Consider the following 14,241-nt stretch of genomic DNA (forward strand, 5'->3'; position numbering starts at 1 on the left):
ACACTCTTTAATTTAGCTAACTAACACCATTTATATTTTATCAACACTATTTGTTGTGGTTACTTATGGGAATAAAATGACAAGTTCTAGAAATATATGAGAAGACTTGGTAAATTGAACCATAAGAACTTGATGAAAGACCCTGAAAGGTGGTCGTTTTTATCTAAAGTTTGTTATAATACTTGTTTCGCGTTGTGACTTCTTTCTACATGAAGGAAAAGAAGTTTTGAATTATCTACACGTGTTACTTTTCATATTTTTCTAAAAAATTGATCATCGCTCTTTTTTGTACTTTTTTTAAGTTTGAGTTTTGGCACAATATTTTGATTACTATATTATCTCGTCAATAAAACTAATCGATGTTCAACGGTTTATCTTGATTGATAAATTCACCTTGAGAATTTTTTTTCACCTCAAGAAACACATAGATGTTATTTTAATGATCATAGCACTTGATGTTCCGGACATCTAACAACTTTAAGATTTGTCTAATTTTTAATTTGAAATTCATATGGTATTAGTAGGTTATCGAGAATAGAATTCTTTGGTTGATTAGTAATTCAAACTGAGATACCATATTTAAATAGAAATAGATATTTACTCGTGTGAAAGTACAAGAGAAATGAAGTTAGTGTAGTTAAAGTACAAACGAAATCACCTCAAAGCCTAAACCTAATACCAAACCAATTATTTACGAAATAATTTTAAGAAAATACACCAACTAATATTATATGAACATATATTTTTGGTTTGATTTAGGAATCACGTTCTTGGGGTTTTAATCCTTATGGGAGTCTATTTGAGTGGTTAAAAGATATTAGAAAAAAAGTTTCCATGAATACAAAATTTAATTGAATTTGAAGTCCTAAATATTTGGAAAGTTATAAATATGACAATATTATCCAATATGTTTTAAAAAATAGTTTAATATTAAAAAGTTATTTTGGTAATCCAACATTATATTCATGCTTTTATAATAATACAGATTGATAGATATAGATAAATATACACAAATAGATATAACTTTCGGGGAATCAATTTTAGCTAAAAAGTTGTATAAATGGTTATCATGTCCGAGTATTTTGGTATCCTTGTGACTGATTATTTCCGTTTAATTTCCCCATAAAATATCTCATGGTACGTGGGGCCCGATCAGAAAGCCAGGTCAGCTCTTCTTTTGATTGGGTGAAAGAGATCCTATAAAATACCACAAAAAGATATGCCATTAGCATATTTTCCAGTCACTTCATTTCTGATCTTTTAATTGTGAACAGAGAAGAGAGAGAGACAGAGAGCTCTAATTCAGATATCTGAGGTTCGTTTTTCTCTCTCAATTCTCTGTTATAATTACGTATTAAGCTTATACATACATCCTTTTCATGCATGCATCTCTATGTTTTTCTTATACTGTAAATTCATCAATTCCATATATGGGTGTTCATGGTTCGGTTTTTCCTCTTTAAAAAAAATCAAATCAGTTAAGTCGGGTTTCAAATATTATAACCAAACCAAACCAATTAACTCGGTTTTTCTATAGGTTTGGTTTTGTGGATTTTTTGGTTATTTCGGATTTTTGTCAGTTTTTGTGGATTTGCCAAACACATATTCCGCCGACTATATATATTGTAACACAACACTATCAAACCATTTTCTTTAAGAAAATTTACCATTTACCAAGATATATTGATAATATATAATTAAATCAAGAAGTGATGAGTAATTTAAGGACTCAACTAAAGACAATTTATTTTTTTACATGAAATAGATTCTTGAACTTAGAAAAATAAAACTTCCATCAAACTAGAATCTAAAGGCAAATAACTTGATTATTATAATGATAAAGAACTAGACTACCAACTAAGAGTGCAAACGAGAAATATCTATTATAATTTTTTTAAAACATACATATATATATATATATATATATATATATATATATATATATATATATATATATATAAAGTTTTAAATAAATATTTTTATAGTCGGTTTGATTCGGCTCTTTTCGGTTATTTTTTGCTTAAAACCAAACCAAAATCAAAGTTGGTCGGCTATTAAAATTGAAAACCAAAACCAAATCAAACCAAAATATTATTGGGTTGTTTGGACTCTTTATAAGGTGTTAGGATCGGGAACCCGGTTAGTGTGAAATGTAGCCAAACAATGTTATAATGACAATAACAAAGACAATGCAAGTTGATAATGACGGTAATTAAAGCATATAAAGAAGGCACAAATTTAACGTGGTTCGGTCAAGGTGACCTACGTCCACAAGCGGGGAGGAGCAATTTCACTATACCAACAAGAGTACATAATTAGAGTAAATACTCTAATTAGTCCCAAATAACCTCGAGAGAATAACCTCACAAGATCATTCCAAAGAAAGGTTCACACAAGTGTTTTCCAATACTCAATTCTCTTACAAAATACTCTCAATACAGGAGGAGAGAAAGACAAGAGAATAAAGACTCTTGAATTGTTGGTGTGTTTAAGAAAGGAGAGAAGCAACAATATTTATAGGAGAAATTGAACTAAGTCTTGCAAATTCACAAAGGCAAGTTGCCAACTTGCAAGATATCTCCACCATTTATCCAAACTTGGTGGCCAAGAATAAATCTTTGCCAAGCACATCTTTCTTATAGGCACATGCTTATTTTCCAACTAAGAATGAGTTGGATTTTACAATAAAGAAAAAATCATTCTTTTCTTGTAAAGCCAATTAGGCCATATTACATAAGGCTTGGACAATCCTCATTCATTGAGCTAGATTTTGGGGTTGAGTAGGTCTAAGGTCAATTTAGCATGGTATCAGAGCTAGGCCCCCAATGTTGGGCCCATGATAGATTGTCCACACTCCAGTTGGTAAATCTAGGTGTGCGGGGCGGGGGACGGGGGTGGGTTGATGGAATCCCGCATCGGTGATTATGAGTTTCTGGGACTCTTTATATGGCTTGGACAATTCTCACCTTTTGAGCTAGCTTTTAGGGTTGAGTTAGGTACAAGGTCCGGTTAGCAATAGTCAATTGAATTGATTTGTACTTCTACTTCCTCCGAGAAATATCAAATTTTCCCATATCTATCACCCTCCAAGGTTTTTGTTGTTCCGGTGCTATAGTGTTGTACTTCTTCTTCCACAAATACTATGCACAAGCAGATCTAGAATTCAATCTATTCTTACCACTAAGCCCAATGCACCTTTACAAATATGGGTTTAAATTTTATTATTTGTTGAAAATTTAGTAATTTTTAACATATATATATATATAATTCGTATGAAAATGATTGATTCAGTTGAACTCGTTGATTATATATTGCATCCACCTCTGATACTTGGAATGATCTTCCAAGCACTGCCAATGAACTCTAGTGTCATCACTAGACGTGCCCAAATCTAGTACTCCCTCCGGTTCATTTTATTTGGCGATGTTTGACTAGGAGTAGAATTTAAAAGAATGAAAAACATTTGTAACTTGTGGTATTAAACATATCATGACAGTTTTGTGGCTAGAAAACCATCATAAAGGTAAAATAGGAAGTTTTAAATTAATATTTTATTTTCAAAAAAGTAGAAAGATGCCATTTTTTTGGAGCATATTAAAAAGGAAAGAGTGCCACCAAAAACGGAACAGAGGGAGTAGAACTTAAGGAGTGAATACTTAACCTTTTGCGTCATGAAAAGTAAATACTTTTGGCTAAACCTATGATTTGCCTACGAATTCTGAAGTCTCCACGATTCTGCTAATATATGATATTCAACTGGTAGCATCACTCACCTTTGTTGTATCATTACAAGCATAACTTGTTCTAACTATGTTTTATTTTCCCCGTCTGCTTATATGTGAATGAATGTTATAGTCCTAAATATGTGACATAATTGCTTTAATACAGGGGAAGAAATATGGCATCTGTCCAAACTGCTTTAACATCACTTCTGTGCAAGAATGGGAATCATCATCCGCAAATAAATTTTCCAAGCAGTTCCTTCTTGCCAGGGTTCGATTTGACAGGGCAAGTTGCTGTTACACGGAAAAGGGAGACATGTTTCAATTCTTTCTCAGGCCCTAAAGCAACACTAACCTTTGATCCCCCAAGTACTAATAAAGAGAAGACAAAGCCAAAGCACACAGTTGATCCTAATGCTCCTGATTTCTTGCCACTTCCATCATTTGAAGAATGCTTCCCGAAAAGCTCCAAGGAATACAGGTCTGCGGAAGACCCCTCCCGTTCTTGTTTATTTCGTTTTTCAAGATATCTAATATTTATTGTGGATTCATTTTATGGAATTTGTAACAATATTTATAGATTGAGGAGTCAGTATAAAACTTTTCTTTGATATCTCAAGTGCAATGCTAAGCGTTCAAAACCTTACATTGGAAACGTGTTGTATAGAACTTACGGGGCCTTATTTGAGGATTTAACTTATATGCTCCGTTAGTATAAAGAATTTTTGCACTATCAGTATTTTAACTTGTTGCAGCAGGTAACGACGTTATTTTTTAAGTGAAGTATAATTCTTCACGTGAACATGTACCATAAACTTTATATTCTCGGTGTCATCATGTTGAAAACTTTATCTTGTTAATCCTATTTTATTCTATGAAATTGCGTTCAAAAAAGTTTGTCATGTAGAGCTTGAGTGCACAAATATAGTACACATGCTTCATTGCAATTTCTTAAGCATATTTGTTTGCAAATATGTTGATTAGCTGAATGTGCAATTTGCAGTGATGTTGTTCACGAAGAAACAGGTCATGTGCTCAAAGTCCCATTTCGTCGTATCCACCTTTCTGGGGATGAACCACACTTTGACACTTATGATACCAGTGGTCCTCAGGGTGTAAATCCTCATATTGGTATGCTATTAACCATCTCCTTTGTTCCTTTGGATGCAGACTTTTGGATAATCTAGATTATTGTTGTTGGTATCTGCTTAACTTCTTGTGCTTTCCATTGATCTTTTTAATACTTCATTCACTTAAATAAAAAGGCTGCCTTAAGATGAAGCATCTGATTGCAGTCTATTAATAGATCATCTTAATTTATTCATTGTCACCTGTCTCTTTGCAATAGTTGGAAGTTGAATTATCTGATCCTGATTTTTCATCCATATTTCATCTTTCTTTCCCATTTTTATCTTCTTTTAAAAAATTATGTAATATTGTTAGCTCTCCATATAGGTGATATTAATTAGTAGGGGTTAACTTTTAGTCATTTAGTGTTTACTTTTAAGTCCACTATGGGCTTTAGTCTTGTTAGAGATTTATATGCTAGAAGAAAATGTAGAAACTCCTAGTGCGATAGAACCTAATTCTTTTAAATGTTGGATTGAGACGAGTTTAAATGAAGCGACATAGATAGAGAGGATTCATATAGTAAACCCAAACTAATATGGGATTGATGCCTAGTAGTTGTTCTTTTGTATTATTAGCTCTTAATTTCCAAATTTGTTTTTCTTTGTTTTCTTTTCGCCTGTTGGAGAATTCTTGCATATATTCTTTGGCCGAGTTGGCAGATATGACTTTTCTGAAGACAACCTTTTGAGTGACAGTTGTTCATACTTTCTGTCAAATGAAAAATTATGCTAGATGACTTGCTTTATGATTTCAACATTATGATTTAGGACATAATCTATTTATTTACATAATAATTATGCTTCTAAATAGGACTCCCCAAGTTGCGCAAGGAGTGGATTGACAAAAGAGAGAATTTAGGAGGACCAAGGTACACCCAAATGTTCTATGCTAAGCAGGGAATTATAACTGAAGAAATGGCATACTGTGCGGCACGTGAAAAAATGGATCCGGAGTTTGTGAGATCAGAAGTTGCTCGGGGACGTGCAATCATCCCTTCAAACAAGAAGCACCTTGAGTTGGAGCCTATGATAGTAGGAAGAAAATTCTTAGTGAAAGTCAATGCCAACATTGGAAACTCTGCTGTTGTAAGCTCGATCGAAGAAGAAGTTCACAAGCTTCAATGGGCAACAATGTGGGGTGCAGATACTATTATGGATCTCTCTACTGGTCGTCACATCCACGAGACTCGTGAGTGGATCTTGCGTAATTCTGCTGTACCAGTAGGCACTGTGCCAATCTACCAAGCGTTAGAAAAAGTAAATGGCATCGCTGAGAATCTGAGTTGGGAAGTTTTTAGAGAGACCTTAATTGAACAAGCTGAGCAAGGTGTTGACTATTTCACAATTCATGCTGGAGTTCTTCTTAGGTACATCCCATTGACAGCGAAGCGGATGACTGGAATCGTTTCACGTGGAGGCTCCATTCATGCAAAGTGGTGCTTAGCTTATCACAAGGAGAATTTTGCATATGAACATTGGGATGATATACTTGACATCTGTAATCAGTACGATATATCGTTATCAATTGGTGATGGACTGAGACCTGGTTCAATTTATGATGCAAATGACACTGCTCAGTTTGCTGAACTCTTGACTCAAGGGGAGCTGACTCGCCGGGCTTGGGAAAAGGATGTACAGGTAACAATTTTCTACAGTTTGCTAATTGCTGACACCCTATTAACTTCTTAGCATGACGTAGTTGTTTTAGCTCAAGTGTGTTTATCTATGGTATACTTAACAAAACCATCTCTTCTTCTGATGTTGGAAAAGAAGTTTCTTCAGAATAATAGTCTTTCTGTTTGGACACAAATTTCACTTGTATAAAAGTTGAAGTTCATAGCCCAGTCAAGTTCAGCCTCCCACTCTAGTGTCTAGCGCTTGCTTATTCAGTCCTTGCCATCTAAGAAGCGCTTCCATATCTCAGCTGCAATATCACATTTGAAAAACAGATGGGATATACTCTCATGTGCATTACCACATAAGGGATATGTTTGATCAGTAAGAACCCCCCATTTATGTAGTGTATAGCCTCCCATGTGCTACCAATCTTACAATGGACAACCACTTTGGTGATCCATGGTTATTACAAACAAGCCTTCTCCAACTGACTTTTGTGAATGTTCCTGGCATCTTCTGGTACATTTTCTTGATAGGAAATTCTGCCATGCTCTGCAGCTCCATGAAATTGATCCCAGCTTCCTCAAAGTACTACTTCTTTGCTTTGAAAATTTTCTGGACCATCCAAGATGCTTGATTAGTGTTGATAGGATATCAGAGTTACCTTTGCTAATTACTACAATTTAGTTACAAAAATCATGTTTGATTTCAGGTTATGAATGAAGGGCCTGGACATGTGCCAATGCATAAGATTCCCGAGAACATGAAAAAACAGCTAGAGTGGTGCAATGAAGCACCATTTTACACTCTTGGACCATTAACAACTGATATAGCTCCTGGATATGATCATATCACCTCTGCCATCGGTGCAGCCAATATAGGCGCACTTGGAACCGCGCTGCTATGTTATGTCACTCCAAAAGAGCATCTTGGTTTGCCTAATCGGGATGATGTGAAGACAGGAGTAATAGCATATAAGATTGCTGCTCATGCAGCTGATCTAGCGAAAGGTCATCCACTTTCTCAAGCTTGGGATGATGCATTGAGCAAGGCAAGATTTGAGTTCCGATGGATGGATCAATTTGCTTTGTCGTTGGACCCTGTGACTGCATTGTCCTTCCACGATGAAACTTTACCAGCCGATGGTGCTAAAGTGGCGCATTTCTGCTCTATGTGCGGGCCAAAGTTTTGTTCTATGAAAATAACTGAAGATATAAGGAAGTATGCTGAAAATCACGGTTATGGAAGTGCAGAGGAAGCAATCCTCCGCGGTATGGATGCTATGAGTGCAGAGTTTCAAGCTGCAAAGAAAACTATTAGCGGGGAACAACATGGTGAGGTTGGTGGTGAAATCTACTTGCCAGAAAATTACATCAACTCTATGAAAAGCTAAAGGTGAGTGTTACATTGGATTTTCTCTTGACATTGTTGTTTCTGCAAGAAGGAGAGCCTTGGCGTATTTGTTGTCATGTGACCAGGAGGTCACGGGTTGGAGCCGCGGAAATAGTCTCTTGCAGAAATGCAGAGTAAGGTTGCGTACAATAGACCTTTGTGGTCCGGCCCTTCCCTAGACCCCGCACATAGCGGGAACTTAGTGCACCGGGCAGCTCTTTATTATTGTTTCTGCAAGTTCTTTAAAGGTAGAGATATGTTATATCCGAAAAATGATTACCTCTGTTAACCTGCAACTTAACACAACAAACTCTCTATTTTCGACTACCTCTATTTAAATCTAATATAAGAAAATTTCTCATCATTTAGATAGATTATACAATTAAGTGGTAGGAGATGAAAGCATGGTTATCTAATAGAGGGCTTCTTTTTTGCAAACATGTTCTTTTCTCGACGTCTGGTTATCCAATAGGAGTTGTTGTAGTTTTCGTAGTTGCAAGAACTTTTTTTTCCTCCACAACGTGTTACCTTACCGAATGCAATTGCAGGACTTGATAGATTGAAAACTGGATCAAGAGCTTTCTGAAGTGATCACACTCCATCTGCCAGTCCAGAAGAGGGAGGGTGTAGGAGCTTCATTATCAAGTATTAGGTAAGTATCTAGGTTTAATATGTTAAATAACTTGAAAACAATAGCCTTGTTCAAAGAAAGTACTCTTCTTGGCAGTAATAAGAAATCGCGTATTTTATTCTATTCAGTCTCTTTATATCCTCGACGATTTATTGACACGAGAAAGCACCAGGGGTGCCTGTGTCAGCTTCAAAAACCTGGCCTTATTAGCCAGAATGCTGACTGAACAGGCTGAGAAAGTCCCTTTGAACCTGAACAGGATAATTCCTGCGTAGGGAGTGTGCATTTTTTTTGTTGCTTGCACAGGGATGGAGATTCTTCCATGGTTCAAATTAAGCTGATCCTGCCCTTTGCCAGGACCAGTAATACATTATATTCAAGATCAGGGTTCAGTAGTAGAGCTATGGGCTCATTTGAACCATAACTTTTAGCCTAGACCTGAATTTATCGGTGTTAGGCCTATCTTCGGATTAGGTCCGGGTATCGTGTGTCCGAGGCACGTTTTGGGCGTGTACAATTTTAATCACTACAGTTAGTCCCCCTCCCACCCCTCAAAAAAAACTTGCTAAGACCTACTGAAAATATTGAACTATGAAACCATAACTCAAACAAGGTGATGGATTCAGTAGTTAAAATTCGAGTATTGAACCCATATAATTAACATCCTGGATCTGAGAGGCAAGATAGTATCTTGTATGCCTCTAAGAAGCTACTGGTTACTTACAATTGAACCATTTTCTCATGCTTAGTCTAGTCTTGGTTGGACCTACATGAAATCAAATGACAATGTTTTGTCTACACGATACTTTCCAGTAGTTTTCATTCAAATGGCGGATGACATGTGATTAGCAACGAAAGGGAAGTAACATATGAAAATAGAAGCAAATTCGGGATCCAAAGTCAATAAATTCAGAATAAGTGATTTTATATATGTATACATTTTAAACTTTTTTTTCGCATACATATCCGTAGTTTGAGCCAAAAGCAACATGTTATCATGTTGCTCAACATACAAAACTTCCTTGATTATCCTCGGCAAAGATCTACCTAGTAATAAAGATGTCAATATGGGTTGGCTCAGCGTAGCTCAGCCCATATGAGCCTTGGCATCTGACGGGCTGGGCTTGGCTGGCCCACCATTTTGGTGAGCTTTAAAAGTTCATCAAAAATTTAAGAGGGAGTGGATATAAGAAGTGATTTGTAAACGCTATTACCCTTCTAATCTCTTAGTTTGCTAGTATAAGAGTTACATATGGCAAAACCTGCGTGAGGTGCATGCATCATAGCAATTGTTTTTTACACAAGGCTTACCACTTAACTATAGTTACCAAATATGTATTCTTACCTCAATTTATCGCTTAACCATGATAAATTTCATTGTAATAAGTAGGGGTGGGCGTCGGTCAGTTCGGTTCGGTTTGTTCGGTTTTCGGTTTTTTATTTGGTGCACCAATAACTGAACCAAAATTAGTTCGATTTCTTCGGTTTTTGCTAATTTAGTTCGGTCGGTTTTCGGTTCAATTCGGTCGGTTTGGTCTTGTCGTATTGAGCTTTTAAATCGGACTTTTTCTACTAAAAATATGACTAATTTCATATTTTAGTGCAACTAAAATTCGAAAATGCGATACTTATAATATAATTAGCCAAATCATTTAGTTGATGTAGGAAATATAAATTTATTTGACAAATATTACTTACAATATAACTATCTCGTATATCCCCGTGCAAATTCAACAAGCCTCAAATAAAACAAAATTTATTTGCCAATCTCCTTTTATGCCGTGGTTCACAACGACAAAACCAAACCCCTTGAAGACTTCAGCAACTGAAATCCCAAATCATACCAATTTCCCAAGCCATAATCCAAATCAACTCTGGAAAGTTCAATAAAATTTGTCTAACGGTGATCCCTTTTTTTTAATGGAGTGTTAAAGAAGAAAATACTTAGCTCATCTCGTGTTGCCATGCATCTAGTTTGAAACCTTAAAAAAGACAGCACCAAATATAAAATTTTAGCAACGCTAGCAAGGAAAGATGAAAGATGCATTGGCAAATAAAAAGGGATAATTTTTAGAATGTGGGACTTAATTTGGGTTTGGACTTCAAATTTTATAATGTAAATATATAAAAGTTGGGCTAGACAACTTAAGAGGAGCCCAAAGGCTAGGACCCATATTAGAAAACTTCCGTTTTTCGGTTTAACCGAAAACCGAAGTTGCAAAACCGAGCACCGAATTGAACCCCGAAATTATAGAAAACATAAACCGCAAACTGACCGAATAAGTCGAAAAACCGAAACGGAATGAACCGAAGTTTACGGTTCGGTCGGTATTATGCTCACCCCTAGTAATAAGGGTTCTTGCACTATCAAAAAACGTATAAATAAATTGCTAAGTGATAGAAATCAATCTCAGATACAGATTCAAGATACTGGCTTATTAAAGAGATAATTATATACAAGAGACTTTTATAGGACTACAATTTTAAACATAATAGTATTGTTAAAAAGAGAACTTTCAAGAAGAAAATTGAGTAATGGAACAATAGAAAACATGGAGGAAAATGGTGTGTAAGATTCTCAACTTAGTAAAAGTCAATTCAGAAAATAATTGACAGCTTTTAAGAATACCTCAAAGCAAATATATACTTGGCTAAAAAAGGAATTGAATTTAACAAGTCATCTGAAATGAGAAAGCAAAAAACTTCAGGACTAAAGTGAACAAGCTAGTTCAGAATTTGTAATTATGAGGCTTGAAACCACCAAGATCCCCTGTATTCTCATACAATTAAAATGATAAATTTGCGAGCAAGAAAATGCAAGTGCCCAAAAACTGTCAAATGGTATACACTCTTTTGGTAGAAATGACACCAAGTAGCCACTCTAAAGGATTACTATTTAGAAATTAGTTAACGTGTTTTGAATTTATGTTTTCTTGTTCAATTTTTTCAGGACACAAATGTCTTGAAATTAAGATTTTTTAGTTTAAATTTTTGGGACAAAATAAGTATTGACTAATCTTTTAATAGCAGCCTTAAAAATGATTGTTTGTATATTTCCCCATTCATAGGGAGATGTGACAATTATCTATAATTATTTTGTACGTGAAGAAATGTTATGAAAATTCGTTTACACTGTCAATATGTAAAAGTTCAATTCGGGGAAAAAAGTGATAAGATGATCCTTTCTTTGATTGAAGCCTCAATTCTTTCTGTCTCTTTCTTGGTGCCCTTTTTCCATTCTTATTGAGTATATCTTTTTCCATCAAGTTTCCTTAATGTATTTTTCTAGTTTGACCCCATGGCACCATTTCACTTCACTTTTATCAGTATATATTTAATTGTAAGATTCAGTTTTGTAAAGATATTAGATGGATTAGACCAATCTTTTCTTGCATTTGTTTATATTAAGGCCATGATGCTCTATTGTGCCTACCACTTAAAGGTTACAACACTAGCCGCTACTAGCAGTTGTATTTTAGTTTTTCAATTAGTTGGAAATTTGGTGGTAGAATCTTTAATGATGACTCTAAAATCTAATTAGAGAAATCTATTCTTTCTCATAATTTACAACTTTAAAAGATCTAAAGGTAGACAAAAACTTTCATTCACAATTGCTCTAATATCATAATAACATCCGTGTCTCTGCTGCAGAAATAAAGGGTAAGGCTGCGTACAGTAGACCCTTGTGATCCGGCCTTTCTGCGAACCCCGCACATAGCGGAAGCTTAGTACACCGGGCTGCCTTTTTTTTTTTTTTATCCTTGTCAGTGTTTCGATGTATATTATCTGCCCATTTTTCTAACAATGGCATTGTCCAAGCGCACCTCAACTATTTCACCAAGTTCCATCAACATAGGTTTCAGAATGACTCTACCCACCAAAGTTAAGATAAACAAACCAAAAAAGAAAAATCACTTAATATTTTGTCTCGAATGGTAGTTAAACCTTGATCTCCTATGATTGTCATATCTCATTACATTGATCGCTAAGTCATACACTTGAGTATCCAATCTGTATATCATATTGAACCCCATTTTATCTATGATGGTTAATAGTGATAGGGATATATCAAGATTTTATGGCAACCATTAGCATCTTGTCTGTCAATTCACTTTCTTTTTAACAAGAGACAAAAAAGGAGAAGAAAAAGAAAGGAGTAAATTTTGGTGAATACAGACATGGAACTAGAAGGAAGTTGGCATTTTTTTTTATGGATCTACCCCTTCACAAAACTTCTCACATTAAAGAAAAATGAGACGTAGGCCCGAATAATTTACTCGTACCCGATGTTACACCGAATCTACATGTAAATTATATCTTGCTTATAAACTTTTATAACTAGACGCACCATGTGGTTAAATGATATGTATTATTCCCTCCGTTCCAATTTATATGAACCTATTTGACTGGACACAGAGTCTAAGAAAAAATGAAGACTTTTGAAATTTGTGGTCATAAACAAGTCAAAAAGGGGCCCAGAGTATTTGTGTGGTTATAAAAGTTTCTCATTAAGGGTAGAATTGTAAGTTTAAGCTAAATTGTTTCCAAATTTAGAAATGGATCATTCTTTTTGGAACGGACAAAAAAGAAAATAGGTTCACATAAACTGGAACGGAGGGAATATAACTTAAACTTGTGACTCTAATAATATTGAATGACTTGGTTTGGTATAAACATTTGGTGCGAGCAAGTTTTTTTGGTAGGGTATGAGGTTTGGCATATATCAAAATTTTGGAGCTACAGGGTGGTGAATAGCGTTGAAGAATTTTGTGCAGTCTCTTAATATAGTTGTCTTTCACTGTTGTAAGAAGTCACTTTCACATTCACTAACATTGTCCATAGTATGTCTTGCCCTATACATGCACCAAAATGTGAAAGCCTCGGCCTAGCTAGTAGCCTTTTTGTTCCATCAATTTTCATCATTATTTTTTCTACCCTTTGTTTTCTATATAAGCATAAAACATGTTCACCCTCTTTCTTCATTCCGAATTCCAACAATCTTCTCCACCTTAAACATCATAAGTATCACTTTTCCCACCACCTACACTAAATTGTTTTCGTTTTATTATAGTGTTGTCTGGATCAGCTTGCACGTACTTGTAAGCACGTTAAATTATCTTCAATTTGGATTTTGAGATGTCGACAAGAGGTTGTGAAGGAGTATGTGTGAAGCCAGACATGACCAAGAATGCAAAAACAATCATGTTTCAAAAGCAAAACTCTACAAAAAGTGTTGATGGTACTACTAATAAAGCAAAAGGTACCACAACAAGTTGTAGCTTCAAGATGCCAAGTAGATCAGAATTATCTCCTATTAAACTTTTCAAACACATTGGAGGAAAGATGGTTGCAGTTGTGAAGATGATGTCTTCAAGGGGAAGTAGGAGAAATTGTAGGAAAGTTACTAATTCCTCAGAAAAAGCAGCAATTTCTAAATCATTGGTTACTCCAAATATTGATTCTCATAGGGCTGAGGCAATTGATGATTGTATTCAGTTCATCAATATGTCTTCTTCCTTGCCAAGATCTAATTCAGTGTCCTAAGAAATGGAGAATTTCTTGGTAAAGAGGGGTTTATAAGGTGACCAACTTTGTGGTCTTGTTTGTGTAAGTTGGGCACATTTTCAAAATTAGACACATGGTACTGAATTTCAAACTTCAAATTAGGTAAACACTTTCGACAAGACCATTGATCTAATTAAAAATTGGCCAATTTTTAAATATAAGGTTACAAAATTGGCTATTTTTG

General features: G+C 35.1%; 2 protein-coding genes across 3 annotated transcripts; both read left to right on the plus strand.

Moving 5' to 3' along the window:
- Positions 1-1,178: 1,178 nt before the first annotated feature.
- LOC104117668 (phosphomethylpyrimidine synthase, chloroplastic) lies at positions 1,179-9,290 on the plus strand. 2 transcript variants are annotated; one of them, XR_691102.4, is made up of 7 exons: positions 1,179-1,315; positions 3,889-4,203; positions 4,726-4,853; positions 5,664-6,490; positions 7,182-7,864; positions 8,410-8,513; positions 8,665-9,290. XR_691102.4 is itself a non-coding variant. In XM_009628741.4 (6 exons), the coding sequence occupies exons 2-5, from the start codon at positions 3,899-3,901 to the stop codon at positions 7,860-7,862; spliced, it is 1,941 nt and encodes a 646-aa protein (XP_009627036.1). In that variant the 5' UTR covers positions 1,179-1,315; positions 3,889-3,898; the 3' UTR covers positions 7,863-7,864; positions 8,410-8,615. The 2 variants fall into 2 exon arrangements, 1 of the variants encoding a protein (XP_009627036.1); XM_009628741.4 differs by lacking the exon at positions 8,665-9,290 and having other exon boundaries at positions 8,410-8,615.
- Positions 9,291-13,628: 4,338 nt separating this feature from the next.
- On the plus strand, positions 13,629-14,036 carry LOC138906214 (josephin-like protein). The gene has a single exon (XM_070194745.1). The coding sequence runs from the start codon at positions 13,629-13,631 to the stop codon at positions 14,034-14,036; it is 408 nt and encodes a 135-aa protein (XP_070050846.1).
- Positions 14,037-14,241: the final 205 nt, after the last annotated feature.

Source organism: Nicotiana tomentosiformis, chromosome 2 (assembly GCF_000390325.3).
Source record: "Nicotiana tomentosiformis chromosome 2, ASM39032v3, whole genome shotgun sequence".
Lineage (NCBI taxonomy): Eukaryota > Viridiplantae > Streptophyta > Magnoliopsida > Solanales > Solanaceae > Nicotiana > Nicotiana tomentosiformis.